The sequence below is a fragment of the Chlamydotis macqueenii genome, chromosome 4 (assembly GCF_036417535.1).
Source record: "Chlamydotis macqueenii isolate bChlMac1 chromosome 4, bChlMac1.mat, whole genome shotgun sequence".
Taxonomy (NCBI): Eukaryota; Metazoa; Chordata; class Aves; order Otidiformes; family Otididae; genus Chlamydotis; species Chlamydotis macqueenii.
The window spans coordinates 42,613,263-42,628,979 of record NC_141559.1 but is presented as its reverse complement, the minus strand read 5'-3'; the positions used below and the strand labels follow the sequence as shown (position 1 = coordinate 42,628,979).

The 15,717-nt window shown below is 39.0% G+C and overlaps 1 protein-coding gene across 1 annotated transcript in view; it reads right to left on the bottom strand.

Annotated features, from left to right (window-relative positions):
• Window positions 1-62: 62 nt before the first annotated feature.
• PALLD (palladin, cytoskeletal associated protein) overlaps window positions 63-15,717 on the bottom strand; it is a 194,601-nt gene continuing 178,946 nt past the window's right edge. Inside the window, exons 16-21 of the mRNA XM_086746711.1 lie at window positions 11,696-11,790; window positions 6,305-6,437; window positions 5,141-5,348; window positions 4,297-4,462; window positions 3,260-3,393; window positions 63-2,268 (exon numbers count right to left, since the gene is read on the bottom strand). Of these exons, the coding sequence (XP_086602837.1) occupies window positions 2,096-2,268; window positions 3,260-3,393; window positions 4,297-4,462; window positions 5,141-5,348; window positions 6,305-6,437; window positions 11,696-11,790 (909 nt within the window). The 3' untranslated portion in view covers window positions 63-2,095. The remainder of the gene's footprint in view (window positions 2,269-3,259; window positions 3,394-4,296; window positions 4,463-5,140; window positions 5,349-6,304; window positions 6,438-11,695; window positions 11,791-15,717) is intronic.

Sequence of the window (15,717 nt, the reverse complement as noted above, 5' to 3'; positions counted from 1 at the left end):
TCTAAATCTTACCCTTGCATGCTTCTACTGAAACAGTTAATAGTCTTTACCAGAAGGAAAACTTTCTATTTTTGTAATATTTATTGATGTTAAACCCACATTATATCAGCACAACAATCCAAAGTAATGATAATACATTTGTTTTTATAAATACAAATAAAAGGTGGCAAAATAATGCTAGTGAAGCTAAACGAAAAAGTAAATTAGCATGTCACAGTCGAGAAAAATTTGGCAAATGGTATGACATACTTTTTCTAGAATAGAATCAGATTATTCCCAGATCATGGACTATCACGTTAATCTAGATTAACGATCACCATAACTGGTCATATCCTGCACCAGAATAGTACTACCTTATGTGCTAAAGTTTATTAGTCACTAAAAACCAAAACAAACGTTGTGTACTTACAAAGCAATACACTTATAACAGTAATGCAATATATGGTGTACACAATTACAAAATTAAAAAAACAAAACAAAAAAAACCCTAAGTACAGGACTTCTGAATAACTGAACTGAGATAAAAGATTTCAACACTTTTATTATAAATAATGGAAGATACCATATATGTGCTTCATATAAGGAATACAGTGTTTTCCTTTCATAGCAAAGTATCATAGTTCGTACCATCAAATGCTCATTTTTCTTGTCAGGCCTAGTAATTCTCCCATCCCTCCCTCCTCTTCATCTGAAATTCGTTTGGTTCTAATTTAAAACTACCTAGTCATGTCTGACTTAGGTGGGGCGCCAGTTTGATGTGGATTTGCCTTGCATTCTGAAAGTAGCCTTCAGGCTTTTCATCAGCGGTGCACAGACTCTACCCATTAAAAGAGCTCTCATGTTCCTACAGTCAGGAGAAGAAAAAAAAAAAAAAATCTACTGAAGACATGTGCTATGTTAAGAAGGAAAAAGAAAAAAAAAGGCGCAGATTTGATGTTGGTTTTGTCCATCTTCATTTTCTACTTCCTCAGATCTGCAAGCTTATCACCTGTGGTGTATACTAGTCATTTAAATTCATATTGCAGTCTCAACCCATTTTTCACTTACTGTACGTTTCTAAAATCCCCATACGCATCACACAAGCTTTACACAGTCGAACGTCCCATACATGCACTCCCTAGTTTTCCGCTCACCTTAGAATTTCAGATTCTTGAATGGGAGTATTGGGAGGTTACAGACTGTCTTCAGGAACTCCGCAGAGAATTTCAACCTCTTGCCCTGTCCCCCTCCCACCCCTTGCAGGAACCTCCTGCAGCGGTTCATACTGTCATCATTTTATTCCTGTCTAGTTACCAATATTCATAGTCTGGAATAGACTTGACTTATTACATGTCAGCTCTTTTTCTTCGTTATCTTGAAGAGGTTAAATTAATTATGCTTAAAACTGTCTTTGCTGTGTGTTTGGAAGTAAGCCTCCTCCTAGATGGCAAAAAAAAGGAAAAATACAAAAGAATTTAAAATTATGGTGTCGATGCTGCTTTATAGAGTTGTCCATACTAACAGCATTTAAGGCAAGATATTTTTTTCCTTGCAGAATAGAAAGCAGTTTGCAGAGATACAGCATTTGCTCATGTTTCTCTTCCTTGTCCCTTCCTGTTTCATTCTTACAATATTGCACTTGTTCAGTGTAGCTATCAGAATGCATTGCCGTTTTAGAAGTCTAGATAACCATACATTCTAATTTTCTTTGTGATCTAATGGCCTCAGATAAAACATCTCACACCATTATGATTGTGTAGCATCTACTTATTGCTGACAAAGGCATGTGGTGATCAATAGTGTTCTCTTCTGAAAAATCTGTCTCTCTGATGTATTTTGGCCTTTATGAACAGGGTTATTTGTAAGAGCTGAAGCAACTTAGGTATAAGGAACTGGTGAATGTGATTTGTTGTGCAATGTGTACATTTCTATTAACAATCTATCTATTCTTCTAATTTGGTATAATGAATAAGGAATATATGGTTATTGTGTTTGTTGTTTATCTTTTGTACTTGAAGGTGTCTGCCTTTGCATAAAGTGACATAGGAGTATCATTGGTCAAGGCAATGGCTTTCAGTGTTTCTGCTTTCAAAGAAAATGGAAGCGGCAGCTGGATCTACAGGTCATCGCTCTCTACCAAGCCAGACTGCATTGTCAGGTGGACTGGATTCGCTTCAGGCTGGAAAGCTGCTTTGATGTCTAGTCCTTGGTCACAAAGCGCAGCGTATCGGCTGGCTGAGGGCCGCACCTTCTTTGGCTTGGTTGTCTGAGGTGGTTGTTGCCACTGAGCTATAGATTAAAAAGGAAAGAAAAAATGTTAGCCATCTTGAGCTGTGCAACAAAGCATACCAGATGCACAATCAACTCTTTGTAAAGGAGATACTAATTTCTGAGCAGCAAAAAAAAACATTACATCAAAGGTAAGTTTGTTTCATTTCTTGTTGGTTGGGTTTTTTTCTCAGCATCTAGTCTCACCTTCAAATGTGTAAGTGAAAACAACAGTGTCTGTGTTTGTTACTTTGCTGTTTTGGCATTGCTTTCCACCTTTCCTTGTGTCAGTGAGAAGGGTAACAACAAGGGGTTTGTTTCCATGCAGTAACGTTACAGTGAGAGGCCTGTTCAAGGGTGATTTGTTGTATGTGAAAGGAAATAATCTGGTTGCCATTGCCACCCCTTATACGCTGAAGAATGCTAAGCCAAGTCTTCAATTCACAAGTCCCACTACCACCACCACCCCAGAAAACATCCTTTATCATTCCAATCTCCTCCCTCCCACCTCTTAATTCTTGTTATGAGAAGACTGGCAAGAGATTTTGATTTAAGAAAACATTCACTATGTAAGGGGCTGCTTTGGAACAAACTGAATAATTAAGCAGAAAGCCATAAACACATCTACGTATGTTTCTGGCAGCTGACACAGGTGTATTACAGACTGATGTACCAAAGAATACAAAAGGTTAGGGAAGTGCTAGCAGAGCAATGGTAATAATGATCCACAAAAATAATGTAATCATGCCGTTATCTGATGTTAATTAGCTATATTTAACATACTAAGCAAAAACAGAAAGCATGCATGCTTCTTTTGCTTTAGGTATCTGAAAGATGGTGAAATATACTTTGAGAGAGCATTTGTTGTCTTGATGTGGATCGTTATTATTGAGGAGAAACTATAAACAAAAGAAAGAGAGACCAATGTAAACCATCCTGTGAATAAACTGAAGCTTACAGAACTGTTGCTTTTAGGAGGATTAATGCGACCAGGAAAATGGAAGTCACTTACTATAAACATCCAACCTGGCAGTGCAAGACACAATCCCAGCCTCATTCTTAGCTGAAACAGTGTACCAGCCAGCATCCTCCTTTGTAGCTCCCTGAATAAGCAGGCAAATGTAGCCGTAGTTATCCTGGTGCATGCTGAACAAAAGAAAAGTAGAACATGACCGTTTAAATTGCAAAATGGTGTCGGCTATTTTAAAATGTCATTATAAACAGACCCAATCCTAGTTACAGATTAGTTATGGTCGACTTCTAATTAACATGGAACTTCCTCTGAAATTAGCAAGTGGAGAATAAAACCTTGAGTATGCTGGACAGTTTGGCAGTTTAATATCCTGTATTGAAAACTAAGAAGCAAAAATGCATAAAGTAACTTCTCTTTCACAATTACAGATTAAGACATCTGGAAATCTGATTTAAGTAGTAGGGATGCCAGAACTTACCTGGACTTTCTGGGGAAAGGATAAAAAACTCAAGGAACAAGGTACTGAAATGCTCTTTGTTATTTAGCAGAACAGCAGTAATTTATTACAGTGTTGTATTGGTAATGAGTTCCTTTTCTTGCAATATATAATGAGTTTGCTTTTAAATATTCATACAAAATGTTATCAAATATTGAAGACAAGTTAATAGATCTTAGAATATAAAAAAAAAGTTGAATCGTCGTTGCTTAACTACACAGCAGAGTTGTGAATCAAGATTTCTGCTGAGAAGCAGATAGCTATACTTGGGAGCCTAGGTTTTCACCAGCACATTTCTGTAAGTCTTAGTTCTAGAAGAGAAAAACAACTACTCCACATGCTTAAAGTGCAAAGATAGTTGTTTAAGTCCAAGGCTGGAAAACAGAACTAACATTTTAACTCTGGGTCAGCCACCAGGCTGGTTCCAAGTTTGAGTAAATGCCATGAATTATTAAAATAAGTTAACATTTATGAACTGCTGTTCACAAAAAGCATTCTTAAGACCTAGGTTTTAATTTGTGTTACAGGATAAATAATCATTGAAGTTACAGATGGGGAGATTATTCTATGTCAGTCTAACCTCACTCGGTCAGTGTTGTAGGTGAGCGACTCGTTCTCTTTCTTCCAAAATATCTGAGGAGACGGCTCCCCCGAGATTCGACACTCCAGTCGCACTGGGAATCCCTCAGTGACACCTGTGTTTTGTAGCTTCTCTATAAACACAGGTGCTTTGTGTACTTCCTTAGCTGTGAAAATAAAGATTGCAGTCATGTTGACGCCAGTCTATAAAGATGTAGACTTTTTTTTCAGCTATATGCTAAAACGCAATAATGAAAAATCTCTGTGGCAGAAAGCTTAAGTGTTGCCTTCATTAATCACTAAGTCACATCAGTATTTTAATAGAGAGAAAGCGAGAGCTAATAGAGCTGAGTGGTTCCCCCCCTTCCCCAAAAGAACTGACATGTGGAATGTGAAGACTTGACGGCACAACGCTTGCTGAACAGTGCTCCTTCATATTCCATAAAAGGACGGGCTTCTATTGTAGAAGGAACTGCTCTACCGGAAGGCTGGAATGGCCTTAGTCTGATATGCTGTGGAACACACAACCATGCCATACTGGCTACCCACTGGTCGATAATGGGTCTGCACAAATTGTCGTTAAAAACCCCATTCAAGTAAATAGTCTGGTTTGGGGCCTCAGCTGCGGCAACAGCACTCTGTTATAACTGTGTACACAGATGTTACTTGTCAGTCAGCTTACGCCACAAGCAAGATGAAGGTATGACCTATAATCATCCTATAGTTCTGTTACTGCCAGGTTTCCTCTTCTTATCCCCAGCCATGTCATTTGACGGCACTCATGTTTTCCTTTTTCATACTATCCCGACAGCGCTCAGTGTGGAACCGTAGCATGAAGATGTTACCTGCAACAATGAGCTCCAGGCTGAATTTATTTTCACCAGCTCGGTTGCTGGCAATGCACGTGTAGATTCCAGCGTCTCTGGCTGTGACTGGTTCTATGATCAAGGAGTGCACGCCATTCTCACGCACCAACATTTTGTGAGAACTATCAGGACGAATTGGTCTTCCGTTAAGTTGCCAGCTTAAATCTGGAGTCGGTAATCCGCTAACCTTAAGTGAAACAGAAATAGAGGAACCATACCAAACATTGGAGGAGTCCTGACTTGCTACTTCAGAGAAGTCTGGGTTTGTTTGCTACTGCAGGTGTCCCGCAAGATGCAAAGATCTAATTCTGAATTACACATTGACTCAGTTGTATTCGTTTACTTGCTTTCTGGCCAACTCCCTGAATTCCATGATGTCTTACGGGCGTGACTGAAAAAAGATCAGTGTTCAGATACGCTAGAAGCTAAATAATAATCCATTGCAAAACAAAAGGAAAGGTGACAGCTTTTGTCTTTTTTTATTGTTTGCTCTTCACATGAAACGAGAAGATACTCCTTTCTAGATTAACTTCTTGTGGAAAGCTTGCAGACAAAAAGGTGTTAGGTGACTAATTATTGAGCTCTAAGTTCCATTCCACTTAGGTGTAACCTGGTGACAGCACCGCCTGCACCAGTTAATGCTTGGTCCGTGTGAACAGGTCTTGTACTTTGAAAAGCCCTGCCATTTGCTGTGGCTACTGCTTGAAAACAAATAGCTTCTCCCAAACATATCAGCATAAAGTCCACAGCAGTCATCGCAGCCTTAATTAATTGTGTTAGGCAAAGCCGTAAATCAAGATTATATTGTCTGAAACTTTAATGGGGGATCGAAACTCAAGTAGTAAAAGGGCTTACAATGGAGAAGCACACTGGCTTTATAGTGTGTGCTGCTTCCCTCCACACCCCAGCATAGCTGAATTCTAAAAATCAGTTTACTGTGAGCTGTGAGATTTGCCTGAAGCACTTTCGTTGGAGAGGAGGCAAACTTCTATTGTCAGCTTCCTCATAAACAGCAAGACAGATTAACCGATTGACAGTCCTGAAACTGCCAACAGGCGAAATCGCTTTACAAAGAAACTAATGTGGTTTTTGATGCAGCTAGTGTTAGAGAAAGGTTGCTGCTATCCTGTGTGTGATACTTGCCTTGCAGTCCATCCTGCACAGTTTTCCTTCCTGAACAGTCAGGTCTCCAGGAGCCTGCAGAAAATGAGGCCGGAAGAATCGTTCCTGAATTGGTTCATTTTCATCACCACTGTCCCTTGATCGAGATCGTGGTCTTAAAATAACATGAAATAAAGGTAAATTATTTTTTCTCTGCTGAATCAGAAGAACCAAAATCATTTATAAGACTGCTTTGAATTTTAAATCGCTCCTTTGACCTACTCCATATTTGCACACACACACTGTAGCATTTGTCTCAGACTGAGTTAATTATGACAGTGTACTTATTAATTCCTTTCATTTAATTCACACGTTGTGGCAAAATATGATCTAGAAAACAACCTTGTTACAGAATAATTGGTGGTATTAATAATTTATTTATACATTATAGTATTTTTGTTCAGAGTTAGTCTTTAAATCACTGAAATACAGGTAAAATAAGTCAGTAGGCCTTAACATATAGCTTTGGTTCCCCATTCCTAATGTCCTTTGTATTTAATCCCTTCACTGTTGCTAATTACACCGGAAAGTGCAGGTACTGTTGGTTAATTCTGTTTAATTTTGGGAAAATAACAGCAACTAAAAGATAACTCATCTCAGTTGAGAAGAGACTTTTCACATCAGACTTATTTTTCACATTCTTTTGTTCTGTACTGCTGAAGACCACACAGAAAATTCCGTGGATTGAAGTGGTGTGGATATTTATTCCTCATTTAACAGGTTTTTTTTCTTTGAGATATTCTTGAACATTTTCAAAACCACCAAATTGTGGTGTCAAAACAATGAGAATTTCATTTGTGAGCAATATGAAGAAAAACTTTGGTCGTTAAATTGCTCTTCATAAAGGCACTGTAAAAAGTTCAATAAAAAATAAACAGAAGGAAAAAGAACTCCTATCTTCAGAAATAGTATTAATCACCTTAAGCTTCTACAGTATCATTTAATCCATCTTCGGCATTGGCTATTCTTGCCTGTTAATTTAATTTATCAAATCTTTTTCTAAGTGGTTCCTTGTTTAACTGGATTTGTCTCCAATTGAAATTACAATTATTCAATTTGTGTGATTTAGTAAGCAAAAAAACTTGAAATAGAAACACAATTTTAGATCAGTTTTTGTCCTTGCCTTATCAGCTCCAATGGGTTCCATTCTACAGCCACCAGCGTCCTGCTGCAGTACAGAGGGGCTGCTCAAATATCCTCAGAGAGAACTTTTATTATGGACATTTTTACAGTGAAATTGTCTTTTCTGAATTCCATTTTATGTCACCTTTTGCCAGTGTTTCTGTTTTGGCCAGTGTCTGCAGTACACATGGCTGTACTGTGTTTTCTACTGCCCAGGGACATTTCCTTAGGTTAAAATGAATCATAACAAAAAAAGCTTAAAACTTCCAAGAGTTAAAACACTTGGAAAACAAGATGCTGTACTACTGTATGGAAGATAAACACTCAAGCTGCACACTGTTCCACTGAGGTTAAGTTTAATTAGAGTTGCTTGAATGTGGTTTCTTTTGTCCTTCTCTGGTGCTGCCCTTATCTCTATAGCTGCTCTGTTTGAATTCTGACTGGTCATGACTTTCACTACAGCATTATCTGTCCATGAATAGATACATTTTGACTTTTTAAATGATCATCACAGGCTTCCCACAGCTATAACTAAAGGCAAAGGGGGGGGGGGCGGGTATGGAAATCTAGCCCATACTGCTTATTAATATGGGAATGGATACAGAAACAGGGAACACAGACTGACATCTCTGCACACACTAAAAGCTTAGTAACTCTTTAGGTGCCTAAATCCACGTCTTAAGCACTAGATGCTTTTTGCCACTTGACCATGCCTAAAGCTACCTCAGTCGCTCCTGCATGACAGCTCACAAGCAATGCCGTGCTCCAGTTGATGAGTTCCTAACCAATTTTTTTTTAATGCCGACATACACGCCTCATACGCATATAGCTGGGATGGAAGGTGAGTGGTAATAAAAACTGTACTGATATCTTTTGGTAATTAGTTCTGCAATCCCGACTGGAAGTGATGGTATCTGGTCAGGTGAGCACTGCACAGTGCAAAATCTGCCTCCACAGAATTTACGTGCGTCCTGTTTAGGTACTGGTGATAAGACACCAATAAGGTACAAGTACCCAGTGCTTCTTCATGCCTTGCACAGCTGAGCCAAGTGGCTTCACCAGCACTACAGAAGTGTGCAAGTCCTTCTGAAAGCCACCATCTCACTGCTGCAGCAGCACAAAAAGGCAGCACCGATCAAAACTGCGGGGGAAAAATTTACACCAAATGAAATGGAAAACAAAAAGGTTAAGAGTTTGTGACCAAAGATTTTTTTTTTTTTCTTCTGATAGTTTTCATGATTCAAGAACATACTAAGTTTTCAAATTACACATTTGAAACCTAAATCAGTGTGCTGTTTAGTCCACAGTCAGAAAAAAAATAATGTGTTTCTTTTTACCTATTTGCAAATTTATGTCTAACATTGCAGACTACTTTTAAACCTTCACCTTGAGAAGTGAATGTAGGCTTATTTTAATTCTAAGACATTTTGTGGTTTTAAAGAAATAATAAAATGAATAGAGCCAAGTACTTCAGATATCTAGGAATGACAAATTGCAGTAGACTGGAATACCCTTGGATTAGTTGTGGGGTTCTTTGGAGCTGTGATGTGAGCATCGAATTGCGAGGATTAGTTTCAGCAATACTGACATCATGCTCTAAATGCGTCCAGGGGAGAGGCCATGGGTTGGTGTGACACAATGCACAAGAAATTTCAGTGAGCTAGAAGCTGGGGAAGATTTTATGACTGACCTTATGATAATCATCACTCATCTGGGATAAAGGAGATTAAGTTCAAATTAATCCTCTAATTGAGAGCAGGGGCAACAGGAATATTTCTTTTTTTTAAGTCTTCCTTAAATCTCATGCATTTTCTGATTATTTACTTGGGGCTCTGGCTGCAGTGCACCACAAGACAGCTTAGGTGCTACAATGTTGAGCACCGCGTCATCTAAGGGATTAAGCCCAAGCTTTGCACATGTCAGACAGTTCAAAAGTTTCCTCCCCCACGTAATGCTAAGAAGGTAAAGTTTGCAAGCTAAGCAAATTGCAGAAAAATACACTAAAAATGAAATAACAACTACGAAGAGTGTTTTAAAGTGGCTGTGATGTAGTGAAGGTGACAAAAAACAGAGTTCTGCCAGAACACATTCTGTGAGAAAGTAAAAATACTTCAGGAAAAAGCCTGTCAACAGTGTAACAAGCCATGAAGTTCATTAGGCTAATAATTACACTTGTAAAACAAACAAACAAAAAAGTTTGGTTGCTCTTTAGCAGAAAAACTTATAGAAATAATAGTGTGATGCCACAGGAGTATAATGTGTCAAAAGTAAAGGGCAAGATATGTGACAAATAGTACAGTAGAGGGGGGAGCACAACAATGTGGTGTGTTACGGTAGACAAGCCGATGGTGGGAGTTTGTCTGAGGAAGGTTTTACATCCTCACATTCCCGCAGTCTCGGGAAGAACTGGATGATGGGAGTAGTGGGAAATGTCACTGAACAGAAATAATATTGTGCTGAATGCTCAGCAGGAACAGATCTTCTGCAAGTAAAGATAGCAGGATGAGCCCTTCACATGTGATAATTGTACAGGAAATAAGAATCCCCAATAATTGCCCTAATTTTAATTAAACTGCTATATGGAAATATCTTATTTATAATTCGTTACTCTACTGGACACCCAACCAAAACAACAGTCACTGCCTGAGTGCTTGTCTCAATTAGAAAATAAAACAGCAGCCACTAGCAGCCTCAGACTAGGATTGCATTTGGAGAGACTGTAAAATGAGCCTCCCCCATTATTACCCAAGGGCTCTGCCTGTCACAGAAAGACCGACGCTCACATTTCATCCTTCAGAAAGATGCAGAAGTGTCAGCTGCTCACTGCTGTCCTGCCCATACCCATCTTCCTTTCTTCCTGTTTTTAAAGATGTTTCCCCTTTCTCACTCTGCGTGAGCTAATTCAGCTGAAGCCTGACTCCTCATGGCAGCTCTTCCCTTCAGGGATTAACAGAGACTTTTTTACCCATTATGTGCAGGTGCCAAGTGCCTCATTCACTGTACGCCAAATGGACAGAGCTTTTTCGGGCTGTTCTCACACTGCAGGGACAGCAGGATGTTCCCCTCCATAAGCAGCCTGAGCTTTGGGTTTAACAGGCCTGAATACGAAGCGTTCCAGGGGGAGCTGGTAGGACGCCTCCGTGAAAGGCACTGGGAAAAGCTTTCAGGACAGCAGGAAGCCCAGTTTGTTCCGTGCAGGAACAAGACTGACAAGATCTTTTAACCAACCAACCTTACCTCCTAGTACTTTCTAGTTACCAGAGCAGGGCAGAGAGCCTGTTTTGCATGCAGCAGTTCTACAGTACATACTGCTGCCACTGCTAATTGTTACAGGAACCATTTCTTTATTGCACATTGGGTGTACGGAATTACATCTGTTCTATGCGCTACAGTTGGACAATACTGAGATTCTATGGCCACTGTGACCACTAAGCAAAACACATCTCATCACAGCAGAAACTGGAACCAGAACCCCCATACTCCCTTGAAAGCAGCTCTGTTTGAGTAACCAAAATAAATTATTTTGTATCATCTAAAGCTCTCTAAGCTGTGCTAAATAGCCTCATAAATGCTTTGGGTAATGAAAAAAAAAGTACTTGAAGGGAAAATTCCCTTATATGGTCCAAAAACATAAACCAAAGTTTCGTATGTGAATAATTGTAAACTCACCGAAGATAAGTTTAATACTTTATTTCTGACTCATAATTCCTTATATGAACCTGAACTGAAGTCACTGAAATACTAAAATATTTGTAATGTAAAGCTAATAAACTACTTTGGCATGCAGTTATTTCTGCTTTTTCTTTAAATGAATACTTATTAAAAGCTGTAGAATCCTAGTTAGGTGAGATGTTTAAAAACAAAAAACAAAAAAAAAAACAAACAAAAAAACCCACCACCAAACAAACAACCAAAAAACAAAACAAAAAAACCCCACATAAGTGACAAGGTCCTTCCCAACAGCTGATAGTGTAATTTGAGATAAGAAGTAATTAGTGAATATCACAAACAAAGGAGGAGGAGACAGGCAAAATTAAAGATGCTTAAAAGTCACGTAATTTCAGAGGTTGCTTGTACTTCTGAGTGTGCAAGCTTTGCAGAAATCTTTAGACAGCAGAGGTCACATTTCTTCCTGAATGCCATACTTTTAACTTACCTTCTTACTTTACATTCTTTATTTTACCATAATAATTTTGCAAAACACATATTATTAAAAGAGAAAGAAGGGGGGGGGGGGGGGGGGGAAAGTACCTTCTTATATGAGGCTGACCAGAAGGTGACCAAGGACTGCGACCTCTTTGATTTACAGCTTGAACCATCAGCCTGCCCGTGCAACTTACTCTGCCCTGTTATGATGACGGAGAGGAGGAACATTAAAAGACTTAAAGCACGTAGTATTCATAAATGTGCACCCTGATCTCTTCCTTTTTTTTGCCTGCCTTTTACAGAGTCTGTAATACCAAATCATTGAAAAAAGTTTGTCAAGATACCTTCTGATACTAAACTTGCAATCTAACACAGAACAGACTGAAATAATTGTGACTATAACACAGGCATGGCTAAAATGTTCTGCTTGGAAGTTTGTGTTTTTTTTTTTAAAAAAAAGATTATTAGTACCACTGGCAATTAAGTCCTTAAACCAGTATATTGTCTACGTTATTGATGCAAGTTGGAGAGTTCTCTGCATGTGACAAGTGGACAACTAGTTCAAGATCTTGAAAACAGCAATTAAGTGTTGGTGGTTAACAACATCCACTGCCTCCAAAATGAATTGATCCACTTGATCTGGTGAGGGCACAGCTCAAAAAGAAAAAAAAACAAAAAACCCCAAAAAACCAAAAACCAACCAAAAAAAACAACCCATGAGCATAAAAACCAAAACAATTGTAAAAGTACCTAAAGGGTCCTCTCTGAAGAGGAAGCCTGGTTTGGAGGTAGGAATCACACTGAAGCACACAACTGCACTGGTGGACATGGGAAATAGTTCAGACATCTTGGGTTATTTTCAGAGAATGTTAAGTAAAACACAGCCTCTGTTGTATGCAGTCCCTGTTTTTGTTTTACTTTGTTTTTTAGAAGACAGATTGCCCACCACAAGCACTAGTGGTAACAAATTTGGGCTGAGACTGCCTGCAGCCAGAACTGCTGCCATCCAGGTCTCTGCAGACATCACCACATGAGGGGTAAAAGCATCTGGTGGTATTCATAAATATACACAACAGATACAAATATAAAAGCTATGTCTAAAACAATACTGTAGTAAAAGTTTATATACTTTTATATAACGATGTAATAATTTTAATGACTTTTCAAAAATGAGAGTTTTAAATAGCTCTGGTAGGTATATAGAAGATTCTCATCAGTCTCTCTGCCTGCGGGACTGGTAGGCGTAAGGCAACATCCACATCAGCTCTGCAGTGTATTTCAGTTCTGACTGTGAGCTCCGCACTCAAGTCTATCAGTCAGCATAAAAGTGACAAGTATTTTTGTCACACTAATTTGGGGGATGCAAATAGCTGTTCACTAACAATGGCCAAAGCCCATCGAAAAACAGTTTCACTGGTGTCACAAACAGCCTTCAAATGGCAAAGACCTTTGTGTCACAGCTGAACTGTTAGAAATGAAGTCTCTGTGTCCAGCTTTTATTCCCATGACCCATTTAGTCCACAAGAAAAATACTTGTGTTAAAAATAAGCCATTGTGCATGATTGGCAGGAATTTCTTAAGCAAAAGTTTTTTGTGTTACAAGACCATTAAAAACATCTGGAACAAATACATTTCTATTTTAGGCGCTACTGCATATTAATCTTTTTCTGGCAGGTGATGAATTTACACGTTTTGGGGTAATTTCTGCGTATCTCAATACACGAAGGCATCTCAAATGGAAACACAAAAGGACAGTAAGGCATCTGGATAGGGAAAAGACAAGCAGGAAGCCAGAGAGTTAGAAAAGTCATGGGACAAATGGGAAGTGATTAGTGGGAATTAATGAGAAGATGGTCTAGAAAATAAGGAAAAGCCAGACTGAGGACTGTGGGTGCATAGTGCAAAGTGGAGCAAAGGGGATAAAAGGAAAGAAGGTGAAAATAAGGACTCAACTTGAGCCGACACAGCTCATGAAAAGAGCTCAGTTAAGGGACACAACCTGTAACTAAAGGCCTACAACAGGCAAGGCTTTATGTTTGTCTAGGCCTGGGGTCAGTTTGCTCTGGCTTAAGTTATATGACAAATTTTACTGCAAACGCCAGAGGTGTGTTAGAAGCTTAAACCCCGATAGCTGTGCTTTACATGGCAGCAGTGGTGCCTGCTGTCCTAACTACCATGCAGGATTTCCAAGGTGTGTCAACAAGTCACTCTACAGACATAAATCCTGTAACATTAGCTCAGATTGTGAGATGGCATAACCTCAGGGCTTTTTTATTTTCCCTTTGCTTTAATAAAATCAATTTCTATGAGCTAAGAATATGTCTTTTTTGCTTTGCAGTGTGGTGGTTCCAATAGCAATGACCAAAACACAGCAACAGCCTAGCAAATATCTACCAGTCCATCAGAATCCTGATGAAGGCTCCCTTATCTTTAAGTATTTCGCTTTTCTTAAGGAAAGATTGCCAAATTTGCCTAAGTTTGTGATAGCTTTGAGATGTGGACAACTTTCCATTAGAATTGAGGAGGCTATGCCAAAGTTATTTCCACTCAGGATGACTTAAAAGAATTGGAATCCAGATCTTTGAGTGTGAAAGGCTCCTACATTAACTCACAGCCCTTCTTTGCCTCCATTGTACGGTTAAATGCACAGTAAAAGTAAGCAAATAGCAGGAGAGATAAGTATGTTTGCTTGGGAATTACACTGTGAGGAAAGAACAGAATGGGCTTGGTGAAACAGACAGATGTTTTGTTTAGGGGAGCCAGAGGAGGATGCTTCTGGTTCTCCTCCAAAGAGGGGGAGAAAAAACACAGACACAGAATTTTATCATTTAACAAAACCACTTTTTCAATCCCCAAACCAGGAACATTACAAACCCAGCTTATTTTACTGCATCTAAAAACCCACTAACAAACTAGCATCATCAATGACCAGAGCTGATAACCTAGGTCACTGCTGTGTCACTGAATGACCATTATCCAGAATATCAAGTGCTAAAAAGTAGGCTCTAAAATGTTCAGGGATAGAGTACAGTGCCCAAACACAAAGGCACTTTATTCACCAAGTTCTCTCACATTTTGGATCACGCAGTAACACCGTATAGGGAAGGTGTACACGCACTCACACAACACTTCCAGGAAGATGAACCGGATTTGCTTCCTACCTTGAGCCTATATAAATATGTATCTATTTATTTATCATTTTTAAACCTGCTGTGAATTTCCACAATTTAAATGGTACCAAGTGTAACAATACGGTCATCTATGTGTAAAAGCTCCCAGCTTGAAGAATTCCCTTGGCCTTATACCATTCCTTTATTATTTCTTTATTTGCTATTTGTATATGTAGAAGTCATGTTTAAACTACCTAGATGTAAGCACTGTAGAATCCAGCCTAAAACTGCTATTTGTGTGCTGTCTGTGCGTACAACCCCATACGTTCACAAGCACGCTGCAGAATAAGCAGAACTGACAAAGAGCAAGGCAGAAATGGCAGCGTCACGCTAAGTAACCTAGCAACACTCATAACAGAGCACAACACTCCTGTTTAGGTTAAACTCTGTCTCAGTGATACAGTTTGTTATTTTACAATGCAATTCTACTTGCTGGCCTGGTCTTGGCAAGATATTTGGTGCTACAGAAGAAAAGAACTCGTTACATCTCTAAAGTTATGTTACTGCCTTGGTTTCTCACTTGCAAATCTTTCCCCTCAATTTGCTGTGCTGTAGGGAAAGCAGATCGAAAAAGTTACTTCAATAGGATGCATGATCTGTAAGTTTAGCTGTGTCCAACACACTAGTGGGTTTCAGCTCTCGTGCTGGGTCTGCGAACAACAAATTATATTACAAAACCAGTAACACTTTCTGTGTTTCAGAAAAACATTGTTTAAAACTTTGAGATCAACACAGGAGACCTCCTCCTCACATAATAAGTGCTAGAATTTTTTGCCTTACAGAACTGCAATCACTGCCTAATGCAAACATGTTGAGGTGTGATATACACCTACTCATTTCAAAAAGTTGGCCTCACTCAGTGAGCAGTGTTAACAGAAGAAAAATTGAATTGCTGGATTGGGTTACTTCTGCTGGTACTTTTCTCCCTTCAGAGTACACATGCTCTCCGTGCTCAGT